Genomic DNA, 22,885 nt, shown 5'->3' with positions numbered 1-22,885 from the left:
GATTTTCATGATTCAGCACACTGCTTGTGATGTTGGTGAGGAAAAGTGTTTGGAAGTGAGATATATTACAACGAAAAACATTTTCTATCAGCATCATTTATTATGGCCCAGTTTTGCAGTTGCCTACCCTTAATGTATACGTTTACAGATTCTGCTTCTTTAGAAATATACTCTATAGATTTACATTTTACTGCACCACAGATGTATTTGTTTTTCTCTTCGTCAGTACACGTATGGGTTATTCAGTCTATAAAATACCCACTACTACAGTCACAGTTAATATGAAATGATAAACTACAGACATTGCAGATATATTCCCACAATGATCGAACACTGACAAGCCAAAACATTTTAACACATTTGCTCAGCTCACCAATTATAGAGAGATAGTATTGAAGAGGCATTTGGCTCCAAGTTTAGCATAGTCATTTGTCATAATGTTATAAATAGAAATGAGGTACCAAACCAATTAGGTACTTCAATAATACTTGGAATTTGAATTGTGTTATTTATTACTACTCCGTAGTAATATACACTGCAAGTATTGTAAGATACTAAGATAAGGTAAATGCTGAGCAATATTTTAAGGGTATTAATGCTGGCTTCCTAGCTAGTAGCCAAATGGGGATTTGATGAGGAATGATGAGAACCATGTAGGAGGAGTCTAGACAGGGGCATTTGAGGGTGACGCATATTCTTGTGTTGTTGTTGAAGATGTAGTGGTAAACCCAGGAAGCGAAGTCTGAAAGTTGTCCATTCTCCAAAAGTCATGTCCAGGAGTTTTTTAATATCATCTGGTTCACCAAATATCAGAGCTGAGCCCGTGATGTGATTGCTTTTTACAATATCAGCATACTTTCTTGGATATTCCATATAGTCCAGCTAGGAAAAAAAATAAGCACATGGAGCATTTGAGAAAAACAAAACGTACAGTAATTGTGCTTACTAACAACATTCTTATTCAAGACTCTGGCTTCCTTCCACATTCCAAAAACATGCATGTTAGGTTACTTGAAGAATCTCAAGTTACCCATAGATTTCAGAAACTCAAATCAGTGTAAAACCTTGCATGTTTCTAAACGTTGATTGCTACACCTTTCCTATATGACTTGTACCATTTTGGCCCTTGAAAAAATTACAATGTAAACATTACAGTCCAAAACTAAGTCCTATGAGCCACTTATTTCTGACTGTCCACTACATGGACTGTACAGAGTGTAGATGTGACTGAAACCTGCAAGCACAAAAACATGCTTCTATTAACTTTGTATTTCAGTCATATGTCTAGAGGAGTAGGAGAGTGATATATAATGTACATTTGCTTGTTTGTGGCTGTCACCACGGGTGTTTTAACATTATTAAAAGATGAAAAACAGCATTGGTATTCATGACTCTAATAAGTGAGGCCAGTATTGTATAGCAAGCACTGTCTGACAGTTCAGCTGGTTAAAAAAAACGACCACCATAAAAAATAAAATTATGCATAGCACAAAGCATTATCTCTTACATATTTTATTATTTGAAATTAAGTGTTTTGTCACATAGAACTGTAGGTCACAAGCTGTCCAATAATGTATAGTGTCAACACAGAGCAGCCATAACATTCTGAACACATGTGCAATATAATGATATCCAATGCAAGAGTTGTATAAAAAAAAAAAAATATATCTGCTTTCACAAAGATGCTAAACTCTGATTTACAGTGGGTACGGAAATTATTCAGACCCCCTAAAAATTTTCACTCTTTGTTATATTACAGCGGCACGATGGATGACTGGTTAGCACATCTGCCTCACAGTTCTGAGGACCGGGGTTCAAATCCCAGCCCCGCCTGTGTGGAGTTTGCGTGTTCTACCCGTGCCTGCGTGGGTTTTCTCTGGGTACTCCGGTTTCTTCCCACATCCCAAAAACATGCATGGCATGGTAGGTTAATTGAGGACTCTAAATTGCCTGTAGGTGTGATGTGAGTGTGAATGGTTGTTTGTTTATATGTGCCCTGCGATTGGCTAGCGACCAGTTCAGGGTGTACCCCGCCTTTCGCCCAGAGTCGGCTGGGATAGGCTCCAGCCTGCCCGCGACCCTAGTGAGGATAAGTGGTACAGAAAATGGATGGATAGATGTTATATTGCAGCGATTTGCTAAAATAATTTAAGTTAATTTTTTTCCTCATTAATGTACACACACCACCCCATATTGACAGAAAAAAAACGGAATTGTGGAAATTTTTCAGATTTATTAAAAAAGAAAAACTGAAATATCACACAGCCATAAGTATTCAGACCCTTTGCTGTGACACCCATATATTTAACTCGGGTGCTGTCAATTTCTTCTGATCATCCTTGAGATGGTTCTACACCTTCATTGGAGTCCAGCTGTGTTTGATTATACTGATTGGACTTGATTAGGAAAGCCACACTCCTGTCTATAATCAGAATCATCTTTATTTGCCAAGTATGTCCTAAACACACAAGGAATTTGTCTCCGGTAGTTGGAGCCGCTCTAGTACAACAGAGAGTCAATTTACAGAACACTTTGGAGACATAAAGACATTGACAAAAAACAATTGTGCAAAAAGATGCAGAGTCCTCTAGCACTTAGAGCAGTTCGAATGACTAATATTGCAATAGTCCGGTGCACTGACCATTGTGCAAAGGGCGCTGAGACTTCAAGGAGTGTATGCGGTTTAAAGTGACGAGTAGTGCGATAATCTGGGACAATGTTGGTTGTGCAAAAGTTACAGATACTCCTCAATCAGTGTGCAAATGGAGCAGATGCTACTCTGGCATGAGTGGCCAGTATATGCAAATAGTGCAGCATGGCGAGACAACTACAGTGAGTGCACGAGTAATACATAATTGGCCCCACAGAAATGTGACAACGAACTCAAGTCAAAAAATTGCCAGCTTGTTGTAATGGAATTATAGGTTAGGTGTTTAAGAAGTTGATCGCAAGAGGGAAGAAGCTGTTGGAATGTCTACTAGTTCTAGTTTGCAGAAAGCAGTAAATCCGCTGGCAGATGGCAGGTGAGACGCTGAGCTGGAGAAGCTTGGATGAAAGGAGTTCAGGGATGATGGTGTTGAACGCTGAGCTGAAGTCCACGAACAGGATCCTCGCGGCGTAGGTCCCTGCACTGTCGAGGTGTTCAAGGATGAAGTGCAGTCCCATGTTGACTGCATCATCCGCAGACCTGTTCGCTCGGTAGGCAAACTGCAGGGGGTCCAGCAGGGGACCTGTGACACTCTTGAGGTGGTCCAGCACGAGACGTTCAAAGGACTTCATGACCACAGATGTCAAACCGACAGGCCTGTCGTCATTCAGACCCAAGATTGCAGGTTTCTTGGGGACTGGAATGATGGTGGAGCGTTTAAAAACAGGATGGAACTTCGCACATTTCCAGAGATCTATTGAAGATCTGAGTGAAGACTGGAGCGAGCTGGTCCGCACAGACTTTGAGGCAGGATGGGGACACATGGTCCGGGCCTGCCGCTTTGTTAATCTTCTGTTGTTTGAAGATGCGTCTCACATCCTGTTCATAGATGGTTAACGCAGAAGTCAGAGTTTCTGATTGTGGTCGCGGGTGCGGCCGGGTGGGTGTGTGGTGTGAAACTGTCCTTTTCAAATCTGCAGTAGAAGGTATTCAAGTCGGTGGCTAGTGTGCTATTGTTCTCAGCTTGGGGGGATCGTCGCTTATAATTAGTCAGCGATTGGAATGCATGCCAGACTGATTTAGAGTCGTTTGCGCTAAACTGTTTTTCCAACTTTGCTGCATGGTTCCTCTTTGCAATGTTAATTTCCTTAGTCAGCTGGTTTCTCGCTCGATTATACAGGGCCCTGTCCCCGCTCTGATATGCGTCCTCCTTAGCTTGGCGAAGCTGCTTAAGTTTAGCAGTGAACCACGGCTTGTTGTTGTTGAATGTGCGAAATGATTTTGTTGGTACACAAACCTCTTCACAGAAACTGATATTGGATGTGACAGTGTCCGTATATTCATCCAGGCTGCCAGCTGAATTTTCAAAGACACTCCAATCTGTGCAGTCTAAACAGCTTTGAAGTTCCATCTTGGCTTCATTGGTCCACTTTTTGACTGTTTTCACTGCAGGCTTCGCACATTTAAGTTATTGCCTGTAGGTCGGTATTAAGTGAATTAAGCAGTGATCAGACGAGCCCAGGGCTGCACGAGGTATAGCACGGTATACGTTTTTTACCGTAGTGTAGCAGTGGTCTAAAGTATTATTTTCCCTGGTAGGACAGTCGATGTGCTGCTTGTATTTAGGGAGTTCGTGGTTGAGTTTAGCTTTGTTAAAGTCCCCGAGAATAGTGAGGGGTGAGTCCGGGTGTTTTTTTTCAATTTCGTTGACTTGTTCGGCGAGCGTTAGCAATGCGGCGTTCGTGTTAGCTTGAGGCGGGATGTAAGCGGCAGCCAGTATGAATGATGCGAACTCACGTGGCGAGTAGAATGGTTTACAGTTTAAGAATAGCGACTCCAAATGCGGGCTGCAGTGTGTGCTGAGCACCGTGACGTCCGTACACCATTTTTTGTTGATATAGAGGCATATCCCGCCGCCCTTTGTTTTCCCCGATGATTCCATGTCGCTGTCTGCTCGATGAATGTGGAAGCCGGGAAGCATGACGGCGACATCCGGTACAGCGTCGCAAAGCCAGGTCTCCGTGAAGCACATGGCCGCGGAACGTCCGAAGTCTTTACTGATCTTTAAAAGAAGATGAAGCTCGTCCATTTTGTTGGGTAGGGAGCGTACATTTGCGAGGTGGATCGACGGGAACGCCAATCTGTGTCCTCTCATGCGGAGTTTCACCTGAATGCCGGCCTGTTTCCCTCTGTGGCGCCGCTTCCGTCTCCATGTGCCGAAAACCGCGGACGGCGCTCCGGTGAGTAGCTCGGGGAAAAAACTGAGCGGATATTCGAAAGTTGGTGACAGAAAGTCCGGAGTAGCCTCCTTGATGGTTAGCAGGTCTCCCCTTGTGTAAGGTCTCCAAAGACGGACGAAAAACACAAAAACAAAGACAATACTAGAGAGCGCGTTACCGAGGCGACCACACTGGTAGGCGCCATCTTGCTAAGTACTATAGAAGACCTTCCAGCTCACAGTGCATGTCAGAGCAAATGAGAATCATGAGGTCAAATGAACTGCCTGAAGAGCTCAGAGACAGAATTGTGGCAATGCCCAGATCTGGCCAAGGTTACAAAAAAAATTCTGCTGCACTTAACGTTCCTAAGAGCACCGTGGCCTCCATAATCCTTAAATAAAAGACGTTTGGGACGACCCTTCCGAGAGCTGGTCGTCCATCCAAACTGAGCAATTAGGGGGGGGGGGGGGACGAGCCTTGGTGAGAGAGGTAAAGAAGAACCCAAAGATCACTGTGGCTGAGCTCCAGATATGCAGTCGGGAGATGGCAGAAAGTTCTAGAAAGTCAACCATCACTGCAGCCTTACACCAGTCGGGGCTTTATGACAGAGTGGCCCGACGGAAGCCTCTCCTCAGTGCAAGACACATGAAAGTCTGGAGTTTGCTGAAAAAAAAAACCCTGAAGGACTCCCAAGATAGTGAGAAATAAGATTCTCTGGTCTGATGAGACTGAGATAGAACCTTTTGGCCCTAATTTTAAGCGGTATGTGTGGAGAAAACCAGGCACCTGTCCAATAAAGTCCCAACAGTGAAGCATGGTGGTGGCAGCATCATGCTGTGGGGGTGTTTTTCAGCTGCAGGGACAGGACGACTGGTTGCAATCGAAGGAAAGATGAATGCAGCCTAGTACAGGGATATCCTGGAAGGAAAACCTTCTCCAGAATGCTCAGGACCTCAGACTGGGCCGAAAGTTCACCTTCCAACAAGACAATGACCCTAAGCATACAGTTAAAATAACGAAGGAGTGGCTTCAGAACAACTCAGTGACTGTTCTTGGATGGCCCAGCCAGAGCCCTGACTTAAATCCAATTGACCATCTCTGGAGAGACCTGAAAATGGCCACCAACGTTCACCATCCAACCTGACAGAACTGGGGAGGATCTGCAAGGAGGAATGGCAGAGGATCCCCAAATCCAGGTGTGGAAAACTTGTTGCATCATTCCCAAAAAGACTATCAGCTCAAAAGGGTGCTTCTACTAAATACTGAGAAAAGAGTCTGAATACTTATGGCTGTGTGATATTTCAGTTTTTCTTTTTTCATAAATCTGCAAATATTTCAACAATTCCTTTTTTTTTATGTCAATATGGGGTGTTGTGTGTACTTTAATGAGGAAAAAAAATGAACTTAAATTATTTTAGCAAATGGCTGAAATATCACAAAGTGAAAAATTTAAGGGGGTCTCAATACTTTCCGTACCCACTGTACACTGTTATAAAGGTAACAGTGTGTAAACATATGCTCGTTATTGCGGTTGTACTCTTGTCCTGGTGCAGCACATACCGAGAACTTTTTACTCTACATGTAGCGAAAGGAGGTAATGTTAGAAACACTTCAGTATAATTTAGTGCAGCTCTACAACACAAAACATTTGTTACAGCTCTTGTGATGGACCTCATTAGATTGAGAAATGGTGATGTGATATGGCTGGCCAGTAGAAAGCAGATTGTATAATGAATAACCCTTCAGGGGTAACAATTAGTATAATGTATTTTTCACTGGTCAGCCTTTGTGTGAACACTGAATGAACCAAGACAAAACGGTATATGACTCAAAACACACCAATTACTTTGGTTCAGAGTCCTGAACTACAAATGTGATTACAGCTTAAGGGGTTGCCACTTGAATAGTTCTTACCTCTTTACAAATATCTTCTGAATCCATATTAATTATAGCTGAGATTGGCAAAGGAGCAAAAGTCCTCATCCAACCAGAATCTTTCAGCCTGGATGTTCCTCGGATCATAGCCAACTCTCTCTTAATTGAGTGATTTATGTTCACTGTAACCTCATTGAGTGCCTTCAAATCCTTAATTGTGAAGTGGAAGTCTACCTTGAGAAATCTCTCAAACATCTCAGGGTCTCCATCCTGGTCAAGCAAGTCTTCAATCTGAGCACGCATCACATAAAGCTCCACTCTCGACTCAGTGAAAACCTTCCACAAGCTCTTGGAATCGTCGGATTCAGCCTCCTTTTTATGCTCAATATAGTCTCTCTGTTGAGCATCTTCCACACACTGTATGATCCAGCTGAGTCGACAGGGCCACTGATTGGCCAGGACCACCCAGGCTGCTATGAGGTCAGGTTGAGGGAGCTCTGTCTTTAAGGCCTTCGTGATGATAACAGTCACTCGAATGGAGTTTATCACTCTCCTCATGGACATGGAGTCATCTAAGATGTACTCATTTAACTTCCTTTCATTCCTGTCAAGGGTCCTCTTGACACAATTTTCGACTTCTGCCTCTGTTATAGCGAGTTGAACAGTTTTATCTACCAGTGGAATGGACTCATTTGTCTCAAATAAAACCACTGACGATATATCTGGTACAGAGGTTTGTTTAAAGCCTCCAGTTTGATGTTTATCTTCACTCCTGATTCTCTCAAGGTTTTTTGAACTGCTGGCCAAGCTGTGAAATAACCTGAGCTTCGAATCATCACAAAGGGGTGGGACAGTGAAAGCCAGAGTAACAATACGCTTCAACAGCGCATAAGCCCGGTCTTCTTTGCAAAAGCAGCCATCTGCAAAGTTCACCTTCTGTATGATAATGTCTGGGTCTATGGCCAAAACTGAAATAAATGGACTGTCCTCATCTGACAGCAGAATGCTGATAGCATCTAAAACAGCAACAATTTTTTGGGGGGAGCAGCGCTCTAGATTGGTGATCCTTAACACCACTCGGATTCTTCTCCTCTCAAACAACTCCATGAACTTGACAAAGCGAGACAGGAGCCACATCTCCTCCCTGACTTCATTCATGAAGCCCAGCTTGCTGCTCACCCGCTCGTTGTCCATTCCCCTCTTGATGTTGAGTTCCTGGTTGAAAATGAGGTTCTTGCCCATCAGGAAGGCAAACCTTAGTGCGTTGGCAGCTGGAACTCCAAATGAAGCGATGACCAGACCTTCCAGCACACTAACGTGGCTCGTTGTTCCATTAACTTTCACAGTTGGTTTCCCCACGTGTTTTGGAAGTTCAAACGCCAAAAGGAATACAAGAATGATCATTGGTACCAACAGACTGAGCAGGACGAGAAACCACAGCGGGCAGCAACAAATCCTCTTGGACCTCCAGGGATGAGGACCAGCCACCACTGTCTGATGGGTAATAAAAATAAAATTAAGAAAGGATTAAAGGGTTCTATGCAATAACTAAGTTAAGAACCAAGGCACATTTACTTATACATGTATGCAGGGCTTCAGAAGCTTTATCATTTAAAGGTCAGATGAGAAAGATGATATGGGGTCAGTTAAAATTTATATTTGCATTGTTTATATGTTATGTAATACATGCACGTAACTTCCAGCAAGCTTTCAACCATAGTTTAGCTAAAAATGAGTTTTTTATTACTCATATTGAGCCCTCCCCGAACATACCCGAAGCTCGGGGTGTGGTTACTCCATCCACCACAAGGGCTACCAGAAGTGACGTTGCAATTGACAAACACAGCGCGCTACACACTACATTCAATGGCGAGCAACATCTTGGAATATGAGAAGGATTTCGACATACAGGAGCACCCAACTGAACATGGCATCGTCAATCCGTACGTTTGAGCCAATCAGGAGCTCGGAACAGTGACGACGACAAGCAGCCAAGTACCAGCTGCACAACAGAAAAAGAGAGTGGCCACTGGGTCGATGTGATGGTATGTCAAAAGCATGTCATTTTATACATGGCTAGAAATAATGGCCCCCCCAGGGGTGCCAATATTTTTAGTACGACTATACATATTCACGTTTCAGTGACACGGCACAAGCTTTTACATATTATGCAATATTCCTATATATTGTGTGCCCCTCACTCGAGTAGCGTTATAACATGCCGCACAGCAAGTCTTGTCATATAGGCAAAAGTACAGACGACAGTACTGAAAAGTACTGCGTGTCTTTTTTCCGACTCCCCAGTGTATAGTAACCTTAATAGAGTCGTAGGTATATACAAGGAAATCCTCTTGTCTTGTCTGCTTTGCCGTGGCACCTTGGCGGCTTAGAGATTTAGTTCTGTAGCTGGCGGTTGAGGTACCGATTCGATGGCCGTTGGAAAAATAGTTGGCACCGCAGCTGGTTTCAGCCTCTACCTCTGTATCCAATGCTTTCTGCTAAGTCTTTCTCAAAAGATGCTGGTTCGAAGTGATCAGCACAGAGTTTGGAATGCTTGCTGTGCACCCATAGGTGACCACGTTTCTTCCCCTGTCGATTGACTTTCCCTATCCACTGGTCACGTATTCCTTTATCACTTGGAAAGCCAAAAAAAACGCCTGCCACTGCCTGGACCATTTGTACAACCAAATGCCACAAAATAAACCGTCGTGATATCATTAAATCATACAACAAAAATTATACAAGGACGGGAACAACAGCATGGAACAATAGCACACAACGCTGACTGAACAGACTGTTTGGCTCGTGTGACGTCACAGTGCCGGATAGAGCCGAAGACCGGAAGGCGCTGGATGCAAAAAGCAGAAGGTGCATTCTGCATCATATTTATCGATTTAACTGCTGTATACCTGATATATAATAACTTCGAAATGGCAGATGTGGTTTGTAAAGGGGTTCTAGAGTTATCAAGAAACATTTTAAAATCTTTGTCCTCTGACCTTTAATAGAGAAACAAGTAAGTCACAAACCTTCTTTTTGATTTCATCCTCAACATCATGTTGGGCCACCCGGTATAATACTAACTGTAATTTCCCAAACTGTATTTGCATTGCCTGAAAGAGTCGTATGGCAAGCCCGGCCCACAGCAGGTCACTGCCTGCAAAGTGCCAGGCACTGAAGTTTACATAAATGAAACGGACATTATAATGGTCCTGATCCTCTTTGGTCCAAATGGGCTTGTGGAATAGCAGCCGCCAAATTAGCGCTAACATTCCAGAAAGTGAAGGTTTTACTGGCCGAGGCCGGGATTTTCCATTGTAGTTCTCTTCGATCCTCAAAGCTTCCCGTGATAGGTACACTGAAGGGATAAAAACAGTGGCGGTAACAAAATAGTAGCATCACATTGTAAATATAATTACACTAACACAAATGTCAGTTGGCTTGAGAAGCAATCTAATCACTTGATGGTAATCTGTTGGGATGATTCAACTACAGTTTGAGGTTACCATGGTGACACAAACTGTAGTTTCCACTGAGTGAGATGAGTGAAAGTGAAATTCTGATACATTAAAAGATAATTACTGCTCTCATTGGGTGCTGTAGACACTTTGTAACCCTTTATCATTAATAGAGAATATCTGTCCATCCAGCTTTATGTCTACCCATCCATACATTGATCTATCTATCTGTTGAACCAAGTGGTACTGATATGAAATATTATTTGGTGGTGGAAATGCTGGAGATCTAAGGAAACATCTGTTATTTGTTGCTAATTTTCAGTCTGTCAAAATTCGCTTGATTCTGCTGTTAATTACCGCCTCTGCAGAGATTGTGAAAAAGGAGCCGTTTTCATCTGTTACCCTACTAACAGGCTGAAAGAAAAAAGGAACCATACGACAAACTCAAACTTTATCCCCTACAATTTAATAAACAATCTACAGTATATCATAAATCATAACATGTTATTTATTTACTGTATGTTGAACTGAAGATTTTCATCTGAGCTGGTCTGTAAAAAAATGGAACCCTTTTCGAATTGAATTAAGGACAAACATTGTGTTTAATGATTATCTGCCACAACAAAGCTTGTGTTTGTGTGTGCCTGTGCGTAAATGGGCTCCTTGAGACACAGCAGGAACTTCCTTGTGCAGGATAGCAGGAACTTCCTTGTGCAGCTTGTAAGTGATAAGATCAAAATGTTCAACAACATGCTGTCATAAAAGTTTACTGGTTGGTCGTTATGCCCAATTTGTAATTGCAGATAAAAGAATTATAAAATACTGTATATTATTCACTAAAATAAAATACACGAATAACAAGTACAGAATAACTGCTGTAGTACTACAAGGATGACTGCAATTTATTTACCTTAAACACTGCATAGTAATCATCAGTACTCAAACAGACCATCATGAGTAAGTACATACATTCCATTTTTCCGAGGATCCTTCTAATGCGACTCTGACAGGAAGAGTAGAGTCCAACAGTTGCAGGTGAGGAAACTTTGGTCAAGGTCTTGGAAAGGGCATATGCGAAAATGTCATCTAGAAGCAGAATTACAAATTAATAGTGTAATTGTTTTTTGTATGTGCGTGTTTACTTAAGCTCTAAAAGAGTGACCATTGAGATGTCATAATCACCCTGAAATAGAACAATTTGCCACTTATTTTCAAAATAATTGCATGCTTTCAAGTAAGCAAACATTTCTTTCTGTCATGCTTAAATGATTGATCATTTCAGACAATGTTATTTACCCAAAGTAAATTTTAATTCAGGCACAAACGTATTGTGAGGGGTCTGCTGGGAACATCTGGCAAAATCCCCTGTAAGAAGGAGTTTCAACTCCCACCTCTGGCAGAACTTCACCCACATCTCAGGGGATGCGGGGGATATTGAGTCCGAGTGGACAATGTTCCGCGCCTCCATTGCTGAGGCGGGTTGCTTGTTGTGGCGGCAATCCCCTTACCCGTTGGTGGACACCAGCGGTGAGGGATGCCGTCAAGCTGAAGGAGTCCTATCGGGCCTTTTTGGCCTGCGGGACTCGTAAGACAGCTGATGGGTACCGGCTGTCCAAGCAGAATACAGCTTTGGTGGTCGCTGATGCAAAAACTTGGACATGGGAAGAATTCGGTGAGGCCATGGAGAACGACTTCTGGCGGCTTCGAGGAAATTCTGGTCCACTATCCGGTGTCTCAGGAGGGGGAACCAGTGCACCATCAACACTGTGTATAGTGAGCATGGGGCACTGCTGACCTCGACTTGGGACGTTGTGAATCGGTGGAGAGAATACTTCGAAGACCTCCTCAATTCCACTGAGGAAACAGAGTCTGGGGTCTCTGAGGCGGGCTCTTCTATCTCTGGGGTTGAGGTCACTGATGTGGTTAAAAAGCTCCTTGGTGGCAGGTAGATGAGATTAGCTCGGAGTTCCTAAAGGCTATGCATTTTGTAGGGCTGAGCTGGTTGACACGCCTCTGCAACATCGCATGGACATCGGGCACAGTGCCTCTGGATTGGCAGACTGGGGGTGGTGGTCCCCCGGAGGGTTTGTTCCAACTACAGGGGATCACACTCCTCAGGCTCCCTGGTAAGGTCTATTCAGGCGTGTTGGAGAGGAGGGTCCGTCGGGAAGTCGAATCTCAGATTCAGGAGGAGCAGTGTAGTTTTCGTCCTGGCCGTGGAACAGTGGACCAGTTCTACACCTTCGGCAGGGTCCTCGAGGGTGCATGGGAGTTCGCCCAAACAGTCTATATGTGTTTTGTGGACAAAACACACGTTCTTCTGATACGGGCTGTTCGGTTGCTGTACGACCAGTGTCAGAGTTTGGTCCGTATTGTTGGCAGCAAGTCGGACTCGTTTCCGGTGAGGGTTGTACTCCACCAAGGCTGCTCTTTGTCACTGATTCTGTTCATAACTTTTATTGACAGAATTTCTCGGCGCAGGCGAGGCGTAGAGGGGGTCTGGTTTGGTGGCCTGAGTATTGCCTCTTTGCTTTTTGCAGATGATGTGGTTCTGTTGGCTTCATCAAGCTGTGATCTCCAACTCTCACTGGAGCGGTTCGCAGCCGAGTGTGAAACGGCTTGGATGAGAATCAGCACCGCCAAATCTGAGACCATGGTCCTCAGTCGGACAAGGGTGGAGTGTCCTCTCCGGGTCAGGGATGAGATCCTGCCCCAAGTGGAGGAGTTCAAGTATCTTGGGTTCTTGTTCACAAGTGAGGGAAGAATGGAACAGGAGAGTGACAGGTGATCAGTGCAACGTATGCAGTGATGCGGTCTTTGTATCGGTCCGTTGTGGTGCTAAGCCGAAAGACGACGCTCTCAATTTATCGGTCGATCTACGTTCCTACCCTCACCTATGGTCACGAGCTGTGGGTCGTGACCAAAAGAACAAGCGGCCAAAATAAGTTCCCTCCGCAGGGTGTCTGGGCTCTCCCTTAGAGAGAGGGTGAGAAGCTCGGTCATCCGTGAGGCGCTCAGAGTAGAGCCGCTGCTCCTCCACATTGAAAAGAGCCGAATCAGATGACTCGGGCATTTGATTAGGTTGCCTCCTGGATGCCTCCCTCGTGAGGTGTTCCGGGCACGTTCCACCGGGAGGAGACCCCGGGGACGACCCAGGACACGCTGGAGAGACTACGTCTCTCGGCTGGCCTGGGAACGCATCGGGATCCCCTCGGAAGAGCTAGAGGAAGTGGCTGGGGAGAGGGAAGTCTGGGCTTCCCTGCTAAAGCTACTGCCCCTGCGACCTGACCTCGGATAAGTGGAAGAAAATTGATGGATGGAACAAATTAGATTTACGATTTACAGCAGTTGTTTTAATGAACAAAACCAGAAGTCAATCTGGATCATTTGGACCGATGCCACATGGCAAATCCGTTATTGTATCTTACCTTTGGTGGGGGAAGACATGATTATAGAGTGGAGTAGGGAGAGTAGAGTTGTTCAACTTTACACGTTTCATTTGACCTTTGAAAGAGAAGCAGCAGCAGTTTCACCACAAATAATCAAGGTGTCGTTAAGCATGAAATGTGTGTTTGTTTGTGTGTGCCCTATCCCTTTCTTTGCAAACGTCAACCTATCGTACATACCGTCTCATCTGGAGAATGCAAGACAGTGAAGTCAGAATTTAAAATCCTTTGTCAAACCAGACAGCCTTGCTTACTGTTCTTGCATTATCATATTGGGGAGACAGCATTTACTCTTGCAAAATCATTTTTGAATGAAGGATGGGATTTACATGTGCTGAATTAAAAATAAAAATAAGAATTGTTACGATTTGCTGCTTTGGTTTACTTGAGAGCCTTGACCTTAACCCCATCAAACAACTTTGGGATGAAGTAAAACTGAAATTGTGAGCCACAGACTCAACCAACATCAGTGCCCTCAGACATCTTAAATGTTTTTTTTTCTGGATATAATTTCCCACAGACACACTGTAAAATGAACTCGAATGTCTTCCTGGAAAAGTGGAAGCCGTCTTTTACTGTTACCGGATTACCCTGTTGTCCAATTTACTATTAGCATCCCCCCACGTGGTAATTTAAACTCTTGCTCAAGGGGTTGACTGACCGGCAATTCATATTTTTTAAGATGTTTTAAATTACACCTTAACTACTACTTCACTCTGTTTTATTCTTTTTATTTATAACAGAACTGCTTCCATGGGTCAATACGGTAAGTTATTTTGCTTTCATGAGCAACTCCCTCTTTGTCCTTGCCTCTCACTCACCTAAACATAGTTTATTCACACAAACAAAGATTTCTAAGTTACATTGACACTTTCTTTTACTGGTTTCAAAAGTACGGTTATTTGGTCTTACCTTGAAAAGTTCCTTATTTTCACTCATGTCCGGAAAAACAAGTTCACGCAATGACCGATATGAAACAGTGAACTTTACACTAACAGGACTTCAGAGCTTTAAAACAACACTGATATGACAGCGTGTAAATGTGAAAGAAAAAAACTCCACCTGATCAGGAAGTAGTATCAGTCTGTAGGCTGGACACTTTCTAGGAAGTGAGGTCACATACAAGCTAGAACTGCAACTTTTTTTCCACTGCAGCCTGGGAAAAACAGAACAAATTTGGGAAATTATGTAGGAGCCCAGGGGCTGGATGATTTATGATGTGATTTTCTTCAACTGAGCCCCCCAGGTTAAGAAAGGCTGGTTTCTTCAGTGAGGCCTGAACTGACATGCAGAGCAGCTCGGATGCCAAAGCTTTGGTAATAAGCCTTTTTAGCCTACAGCGTGTTTTGTCATGACATAACTGGTTAGTCAAGCTTTTAAAAACAAGCTGGATGCACAATTTCCGTGGGCACCATTACTATATTTTGCATTAGATTCCTTATACCCTCTGCTCTCACATAATACCTTACAACTAAACTTCTGCACATGCACTTTGTCAATGGTAACTGTTGTATTGCATTGAACATGTATTGCGTTCAGTGAGTGCAGTGATCAATGTTATTAAAGTTGAGGATATTTTACACTGAATCCACTGACACATTTTAAAATTCATGTTTACACACACACACACACACGACATTTATCCATGTTTTGTTCCTCTGCTAGCTTGACCTTTGGTGTCATGTATGAACCATTAATTTTAAGTCCATTTTTAGTATAGCAGCTGAAAAGAAGCTTAATTGTCGTAATGTGTGATTAATATTTAAAGTACCTGGCTTCAGGGTGACTAATTGTGCCCTAGCTACAAGTACTGATTATTGAACTACTTTAATTAACTTGATTATCTTACTGAGTGAGATTTTGGGTGCGTGCATATGTGTATGTGCTTGTCCAGATTGACAAGCACGCGCAACACTCCACATAAAACTTGCACTGAAAGGCAAAGAGGTCATGAAAAATACAGTCATGGAATACACTCACTGGCCACAACCTTAAGTACACCTAAACACTATCTAATGAGATCCAGCTCAGAAAATTAGCCTTTACAATGATTTACACCATCAATACTTACTGTAACCAAAATATTACGGACATCTGTCAGTATGAGCTCAAACTACAACCACAATAATACACATATTGAATTAATCAGTCAAAGTTGAGCAATATTACCATTTTAAAGGTATAATTGATGATACATCTGTACCTTATGTTGTGTCTAGTAAGTAAATGTAATATTTTCTCCATTTATTCTGGAGATTTAACAGCAGTGAAATTTGAGCAAAGCAGATGATTTTCTAAACCTTGCAATGCTCTGACACACCAAGGGAGGGCTCTGATGTATCATATATGAAAACAGGATAATGCTTTCTGATCAGCAGCTCCTCAGTTCACTTTGCTCTATTTGATATGTAAGAGGAAGACTGACATTGCAGGTGGCATTCACTGAAAGTGAGGTGTGGTCCTTAAGACGTGAAAGACTGTTAGATGAGCTGATTACCATTTTGCACACGCGATTACTGCAGCTGGGAGAACAAACGTGCACGCATGCACATAAAAGCACACGTACATAGAAACGTATGTACCTAAGCACGCATGTACGCGTGCGCACACACACACACACACACACACACCAATAACATCTCTCTGTCTTTATTACCTTCTCATTGTTCCTAAGGGAGGACAAGTTTCACTTGCGTGACACTGACTTGGAATCGATTCAACTTACCCGGTGGCCTAATTGGCCTCAAGACCTCTTGTTGGCATGATCTATTCATCAGACTGTGCATCGTCAAAGGCAGAAGGCGGAGAGCGAGAAATGGCCACATCAATCAAGAGGAAGCACTGGCAAATCTGGGAATGATGTTTGAAGCTTTGCCATTCTCCCAGCAGAGGAGAGATGGTGAGGTGTTCACCTTGAGGTCCAGGGGTCTGGATCCTTGCAAAACGTTGATTCACATATGGTGATTTTGTTCTATAGTTACCATGAGGTTGAGGGTGGCAAAAAATGGGTATTCTGAATGCTATGACCCCAAGGATCTATAGACATTGCTTTAAAAATACAACTCAAGATAGCAAGATAAAAGGTCCTTCACACTCTCAAAATCCACTTTTTTGTTTGATACCTATGCTGCAAATCTTACAGGAATGGGGCAGAGGTGGCAGAGATGGAATGCATGCTGATATTGTATCTATCAGCACAAACATCTTAGCCATGATTATTTTTTATCAAGCATCTTCCTATATTCACAGTCAGATCCAGATAACATCATCCTCTTGTCATCTGTTTCTTTGTGTGTGTGTGTGCTTATTTTGAACGCATAAAATGAACTAACAATTATTATAAGTACACTTGTAAAAAAGGCAAACAAACTATACAAACAAAATAATCACCTATGCAAACAACAAAGACAAATAAAAAAAAAGTCAACAGTATTTAACCCAATTACTAGTGATCGTTAACGCGCTTTCTCGTACATGTTCGAAAGGGAGTAGGAAGAAGTATAACTTATCTATTTCTACCCCTTAGTCTCCATTTAATTTTCAGTATTGCAACCTTATTTCATTATTTTCATATAGTACTGCCATAACACATATACAACATGCAATACACTTTATTTTTACTGACCACATTTATAATTACCACATATATAATTATACCTAGTATACTATTAAACTGCATGGTATACAAGCAGGTATGCCAGTAACTTATATACTTATATCAATAATAATATAATTTCAGTATTACTATAATAATACCATAGCCCTTCTCTGTACTTCTCCCAAATCTTCATTTTACATTTATTTTGGAACTAGTACAAGTGTGTGTGTGTCTAGTTTTAGACTCTAGCTTTGAATTCTGCATAGGTCGCCTGTTGCGCCAATCTAACATGATCACGAATGTCATTTGACTCCAATTCACCAATCAGACGACACAAAGCAGTCACATGACTGGGCACGTTGCCTTCGCGAGCCAATCAAAGTGACTCATTTTGGGGGGAAACAGCCATGTGTATGTGTTTACGTTACAGACTCCAAAAAACAACAGCTTTTTCATGCAGCTCTTCAATTGTGACTGCCCAAACTTGGACATTTCAGCCCACTTCTAACTTGAGAAAACACCTTGCGGTAAGTTGCAGATGTTTCTATTGTTGTTTTGGCAGTGGATATGGCAACATTAGCCCTATCCTATGGTGTTGCAAACAAAATCACTAATTCTGGTCAGCAAACAGCTTCTTCATGAAGTCATTGAAGTGAATAACATTTGCACAATGAACATTGTCCCAGATTATCGCACTACTCGCTTAAAGTCTCGGCGCCCTTTGCACAATGGTCATTGCACCGGACTATTGCAATATTAGTCATTCGAACTGCTCTAAGTGCTAGAGGACTCTGCATCTTTTTGCACAATCTACAAAAAAAAAAAAAAAAAAAAAATGGCATTACCAGATAACTAGCAACCCTTTATTGCTCAGTGACTGTTTTTTGTCAATGTCTTTATGTCTCAAAAGTGTTCTCTCTCAATTGACTGTCTGTTGTCATACGAGAGCGGCTCCAATTACCGGAGACAAATTCCTTGTGTGTTTTTTGGACATACTTTGCAAATAAAGATGATTCTGATTCTGATAAAGCAATAATGTTTTTGTAGGGCCCAATGCATGTGTTGCTTGTTTTTGGGCAGTTAAAATTTTAAATGGTGTCAGGTGTATATTAATATTTTTTAAAAAATTTATTTGATGTTCATGATCTGAACATGATCTAAAAATAGATAAATAAATAAAAAGTTCCTCCTCTTTTCTTGAGTAGTTTTTTCATTGAGTACTTACTGTTACTCAAGTAAATATTTGGATGACCCATTTTTACTTTTACTTGAGTCATATTATTCTAAAGTAACGGTACTCTTACTTGAGAACAATATTTGGCTACTCTACCCACCTCTCGTAAAAACAGGTTATTTGTGTGGTGAAGATTTGCAACATTATGGACTGTTTTCATGGCTCTTTTTTTGTAGTATAAACAGATTTCAAACACAATTTCTGTTGCTAACGGTCATGCTTGCCTTTCTTCTGCAGTAGAGCCATTTCTATATGGACAGACGATGTGTGTGAGGCTTGATGCTGGGTTTACATTATGATCTGGTGACCACGGCAGCTCAGTTTACACAAAATATAGTGCACCATAGAATTTTGGCCATTTTTACATGATTAAAAATTCATTTTCAATGTAGCCTTTTCAAGAAAAACTGGACGTTTTGAGTGTAACAACCGTTGCTGGCTGGCTTGTTTCAACCCGGGAAAGGATTTATTTGGCACTTTCAGAGCAATATTTATGAGCGCTAAAGCTAGCTTACAGGCAGGAGCAAAGAAATCTATAAATGTATTTATTTATTTATAAATAATGTCTGGTGTGTATGATTTTTGTTATTTATGAGTTTTTATGTTTTGTCATGTTATTAGATAAATATTGATGGTGAAATGCTCCAAATTATGTTGTAGTGGAGATGTTGGAGTTGTTTGGAGGAAGATAAAGGTTTAAATGTTTCTTGCTGTAGTAATAATGGTATATATATGCAAAATGTTCTTAAATTGTTGGACTATTTGCTCACGGAGTTATTCACGAAGTGGTGAACTTCTCCCAATCCTTGGTTGTCAGAGACTGAGCCTTTTTGGGATGCTCATTTTATACCCAATCATGACACTCACCTGTTTCCAATTAACCAGTTCACTGGTGGAACGTTGCAAACGGGTTTTTTGAAGACTACCAGTCTTTTGCTGCCTCTGTCCCAGCTTTTTGGGAATGTAAACCAAATTCAAAATGAGAGAATATTTGCCCCGGGCCTGCACCTACGGGGCCGGCCGGGCACACCCCGAAAGGGTAACGTGGGTCCCCCTTCCCATGGGCTCACCACCTGTGGGAGGGGCCATTTGGTTGGGTGCAGTGTGAGCTGGGCGGTGGCCGAAGGCGGGCACCTTGGCAATCCGATCCCCGGCTACAGAAGCTGGCTCTAGGGACGTAGAATGTCACCTCTCTGGCAGGGAAGGAGCCTGAGCTGATGTGCGAGGTCGAGAAGTTCCGACTAGATATAGTCTGACTCGCCTCCACACACAGCTTGGGCTCTGGTACCAGTCCTCTCGAGAGGGGTTGGACTCTCTTCCACTCTGGAGTTGCCCACGGTGAGAGGCGGCGAGCAGGTGTGGGTACACTTATTGCCCCCCGGCTTGGCGCCGGTACGTTGGGGTTCACCCCGGTGGACGAGAGGGTAGCCTCCCTCCGCCGTCAGGTGGGGGGACGCGTCCTGACTTTTGTTTGTGCCTATGCACCAAACAGCAGTTCAGAGTACCCACCCTTTTTGGAGTCCTTGGAGGGGGTGCTGGAGAGCGCTCCCGCTGGGGACTCCATCGTTCTGCTGGGGGACTTCAATGCTCACGTGGGCAATGACAGTGAGACCTGGAATGGCGTGATTGGGAGGAACGGCCCCCCCGATCAGAACCCGAGCGGTGTTCTGTTGTTGGACTTCTGTTCTCATCACGGATTGTCCATAACGAACACCATGTTCAAGCATAAGGGTGTCCACACGTGCACTTGGCACCAGGACACCCTAGGTCGCAGTTCGATGATCGACTTTGTGGTCATGTCATCGGACTTGCGGCCGCATGTCTTGGACACTCGGGTGAAGAGAGGGGCGGAGCTGTCAACTGATCACCACCTGGTGGTGAGTTGGCTCCGATGGTGGGGGAAGTCCGACGTGGCAGGCCCAAACGTATTGTGAGGGTCTGCTGGGAACGTCTGGCAGAATCCCCTGTCAGAAGGAGTTTCAACTCCCACCTCCGACAGAACTTTGCTCATGTTCCAGGGAAGGCGGGGGACATCGAGTCCGAGTGGACCATTTTCCGTGCCTCCATTGCTGAGGCGGCCGACCGGAGCTGTGGCCGTAAGGTGGTCTGTGCCTGTCCTGGCGGCAATCCCCGAACCCGTTGGTGGACACCAACGGTAAGGGATGCCGTCAAGCTGAAGGAGTCCTATCAGGCTTTTTTTGGCCGGTGGGACTCCTGAGGCAGCTGATGGGTACCAGCTGGCCAAGCGGAATGCAGCTTTGGTGGTCGCTGAAGCAAAAATTCGGGCATGGGAGGAGTTCGATGAGGCCATGGAGAAAGACTTCTGGACGGCTTTGAGGAAATTCTGGTCCACCATCCGGCGTCTCAGGAGAGGAAAGCAGTGCACCACCAACACTGTGTATAGTGGGGATGGGGCGCTGCTGACCTGGACTCGGGACGTTGTGAGTCAGTGGGGAGAATACTTCGAAGACCTCCTCAATTCCTCCGACACGCCTTCCCATGAGGAAGCAGAGTGTGGGTGGATGAGATTCGCCCGGAGTTCCTAAAGGCTCTGGATGTTGTGGGGCTGTCCTGGTTGACACGCCTCTGCAACATCGCGTGGAAATCGGGTACAGTGCCTCTGGATTGGCAGACTGGGGTGGTGGTCCCCCTTTTTAAGAAGGGGGACCGGAGGGTGTGTTCCAACTACAGGGGGATCACACTCCTCAGCCTCCCTGGTAAGGTTTATTCAGGGACTTGTGGACTTGGAGAAGGCATTCGACTGTGTCCCTCGGGGAGTCCTGTGGCGGGTGCTTCGGGAGTATGGGGTACCGAACCACCTGATACGGGCTGCTCGGTCCCTGTACGACCGGAGTCAGAGTTTGGTCCGTAAATCCGGCAGTAAATTGGACTCGTTCCCGGTGAGGGTTGGACTCCGCCAAGGCTGCCCTTTGTCACCGATTCTGTTCATAACTTTTATGGACAGAATTTCAAGGCGCAGCCTTGCTGTCTTCTGATACGGGCTGTTCGGTTGCTGTACGACCAGTGTCAGAGTTTGGTCCGTATTGTTGGCAGTAAGTCGGACTCGTTTCCGGTGAGGGTTGTACTCCACCAAGGCTGCTCTTTGTCACCGATTCTGTTCATAACTTTTATTGACACAATTTCTCGGCGCAGGCGAGGCGTAGAGGGGGTCTGGTTTGGTGGCCTGAGTATTGCCTCTTTGCTTTTTGCAGATGATGTGGTTCTGTTGGCTTCATCAAGCTGTGACCTCCAACTCTCACTGGATCAGTTCGCAGCCGAGTGTGAAGCGGCTGGGATGAGAATCAGCACCTCCAAATCTGAGACCATGGTCCTCAGTCGGAAAAGGGTGGCGTGCCCTCTCCAGGTCGGGGATGAAATCCTGCCCCAAGTGGAGGAGTTCAAGTATCTTGGGGTCTTGTTCACGAGTGAGGCAAGAATGGAACGGGAGATCGACAGGCGGATTGGTGCAGCGTCTGCAGTGATGCGGACTTTGTATCGGTCCGTTGTGGTAAAGAAGGAGCTAAACCGAAAGGCAAAGCTCTAAATTCATCGGTCGATCTACGCTCCTACCCTCACCTATGGTCACGAGCTGTGGGTCGTGACCGAAAGAACAAGATCCCGGATACAAGCGGCCGAAATGAGTTTCATTAAATATATTGTCTTTGTAGTGTATTCAATTGAATATATTTTGAAAATGATTTGCAAATCATGTATTCTGTTTTTATTCATGTTTTACACAACATCCCAATTTCATTGAATTGGGTTTTGTACATGATGTCTATAGATCAAAGAGATACTTTTTGTCATCTGTTCTATATATACCATTTTCATCAGAACATACAAATTAAAAAGACACATCACTCAGTACGAAAAAGTACTGTAGATTTGCCGGCAGCTTACTTAAGTGGTGGAATACCACAGTTTTTTTTCCCGAACAATAACACCTCTGGAAAACGGTATGCTTTTGTACGTAATACTTTATAAAAAGTAAAATACTGGTCTTTACGGGGTGCCTATATTTTCTCCTCTGTGCTGTGTGTAAGCTTTCTTTTCAGCAGGTGTTATATTCGTGAGGCATGAAAGACCTTCTCTACAGGTATCTCCTCTTCATCACAAAGCAAGACAACCAGATGTGTCCAAAAGTCATGGTAGTGACAACAGGAATCACTGGTTTCTTTCAGTGCGGAAGCCTCTTTGTATTCCCCTCCATGTTTCCATGAAATGTGTCTCTCCTAGTCTGTACGAGTACACCAGGTGCACACCAAATACTTTTTCCTGTGATGTGAGGATGAGTATCCACTTCCAGACCTTTTTACCAGCATGCACGTGTGCACACATTCACGCCGACCAGGTGAGTGTGCTCCCTCTGTTATTGTCAATATCAGTGGGCACAAGGGTCGAAGAGGTT

The 22,885-nt window shown here is 43.8% G+C and overlaps 1 protein-coding gene across 1 annotated transcript; it reads right to left on the bottom strand.

Annotated features, from left to right (window-relative positions):
- Positions 1–80: 80 nt before the first annotated feature.
- On the bottom strand, positions 81–14,707 carry nkpd1 (NTPase, KAP family P-loop domain containing 1). Its single transcript, XM_061762972.1, has 6 exons — positions 14,558–14,707; positions 13,628–13,703; positions 11,169–11,285; positions 9,771–10,099; positions 6,781–8,235; positions 81–882 (listed from the first exon to the last, which is right to left on the bottom strand). Exons 2-6 carry the CDS (start codon positions 13,644–13,646, stop codon positions 607–609), a joined length of 2,196 nt encoding a protein of 731 aa, XP_061618956.1. The 5' UTR covers positions 13,647–13,703; positions 14,558–14,707; the 3' UTR covers positions 81–606.
- Positions 14,708–22,885: the final 8,178 nt, after the last annotated feature.

Source organism: Phyllopteryx taeniolatus, chromosome 2, assembly GCF_024500385.1.
Source record: "Phyllopteryx taeniolatus isolate TA_2022b chromosome 2, UOR_Ptae_1.2, whole genome shotgun sequence".
In the NCBI taxonomy this organism is placed as follows: domain Eukaryota; kingdom Metazoa; phylum Chordata; class Actinopteri; order Syngnathiformes; family Syngnathidae; genus Phyllopteryx; species Phyllopteryx taeniolatus.
The sequence above is the reverse complement of the archived record's forward strand: the minus strand, read 5'-3'. Positions and strand labels throughout refer to the sequence as shown.

What these genes read in the sequence shown, in the direction of transcription:
- nkpd1 (XM_061762972.1), bottom strand. An exon ending in AGGATGAAATCAAAAAGAAG is followed by an intron (nt 8,236 to 9,770) that starts GTTTGTGACTTA and finishes ATTACCCATCAG; the next exon opens with ACAGTGGTGGCTGGTCCTCA. An exon ending in CAGAAGATATTTGTAAAGAG is followed by an intron (nt 883 to 6,780) that starts GTAAGAACTATT and finishes TTTTTTTCCTAG; the next exon opens with CTGGACTATATGGAATATCC.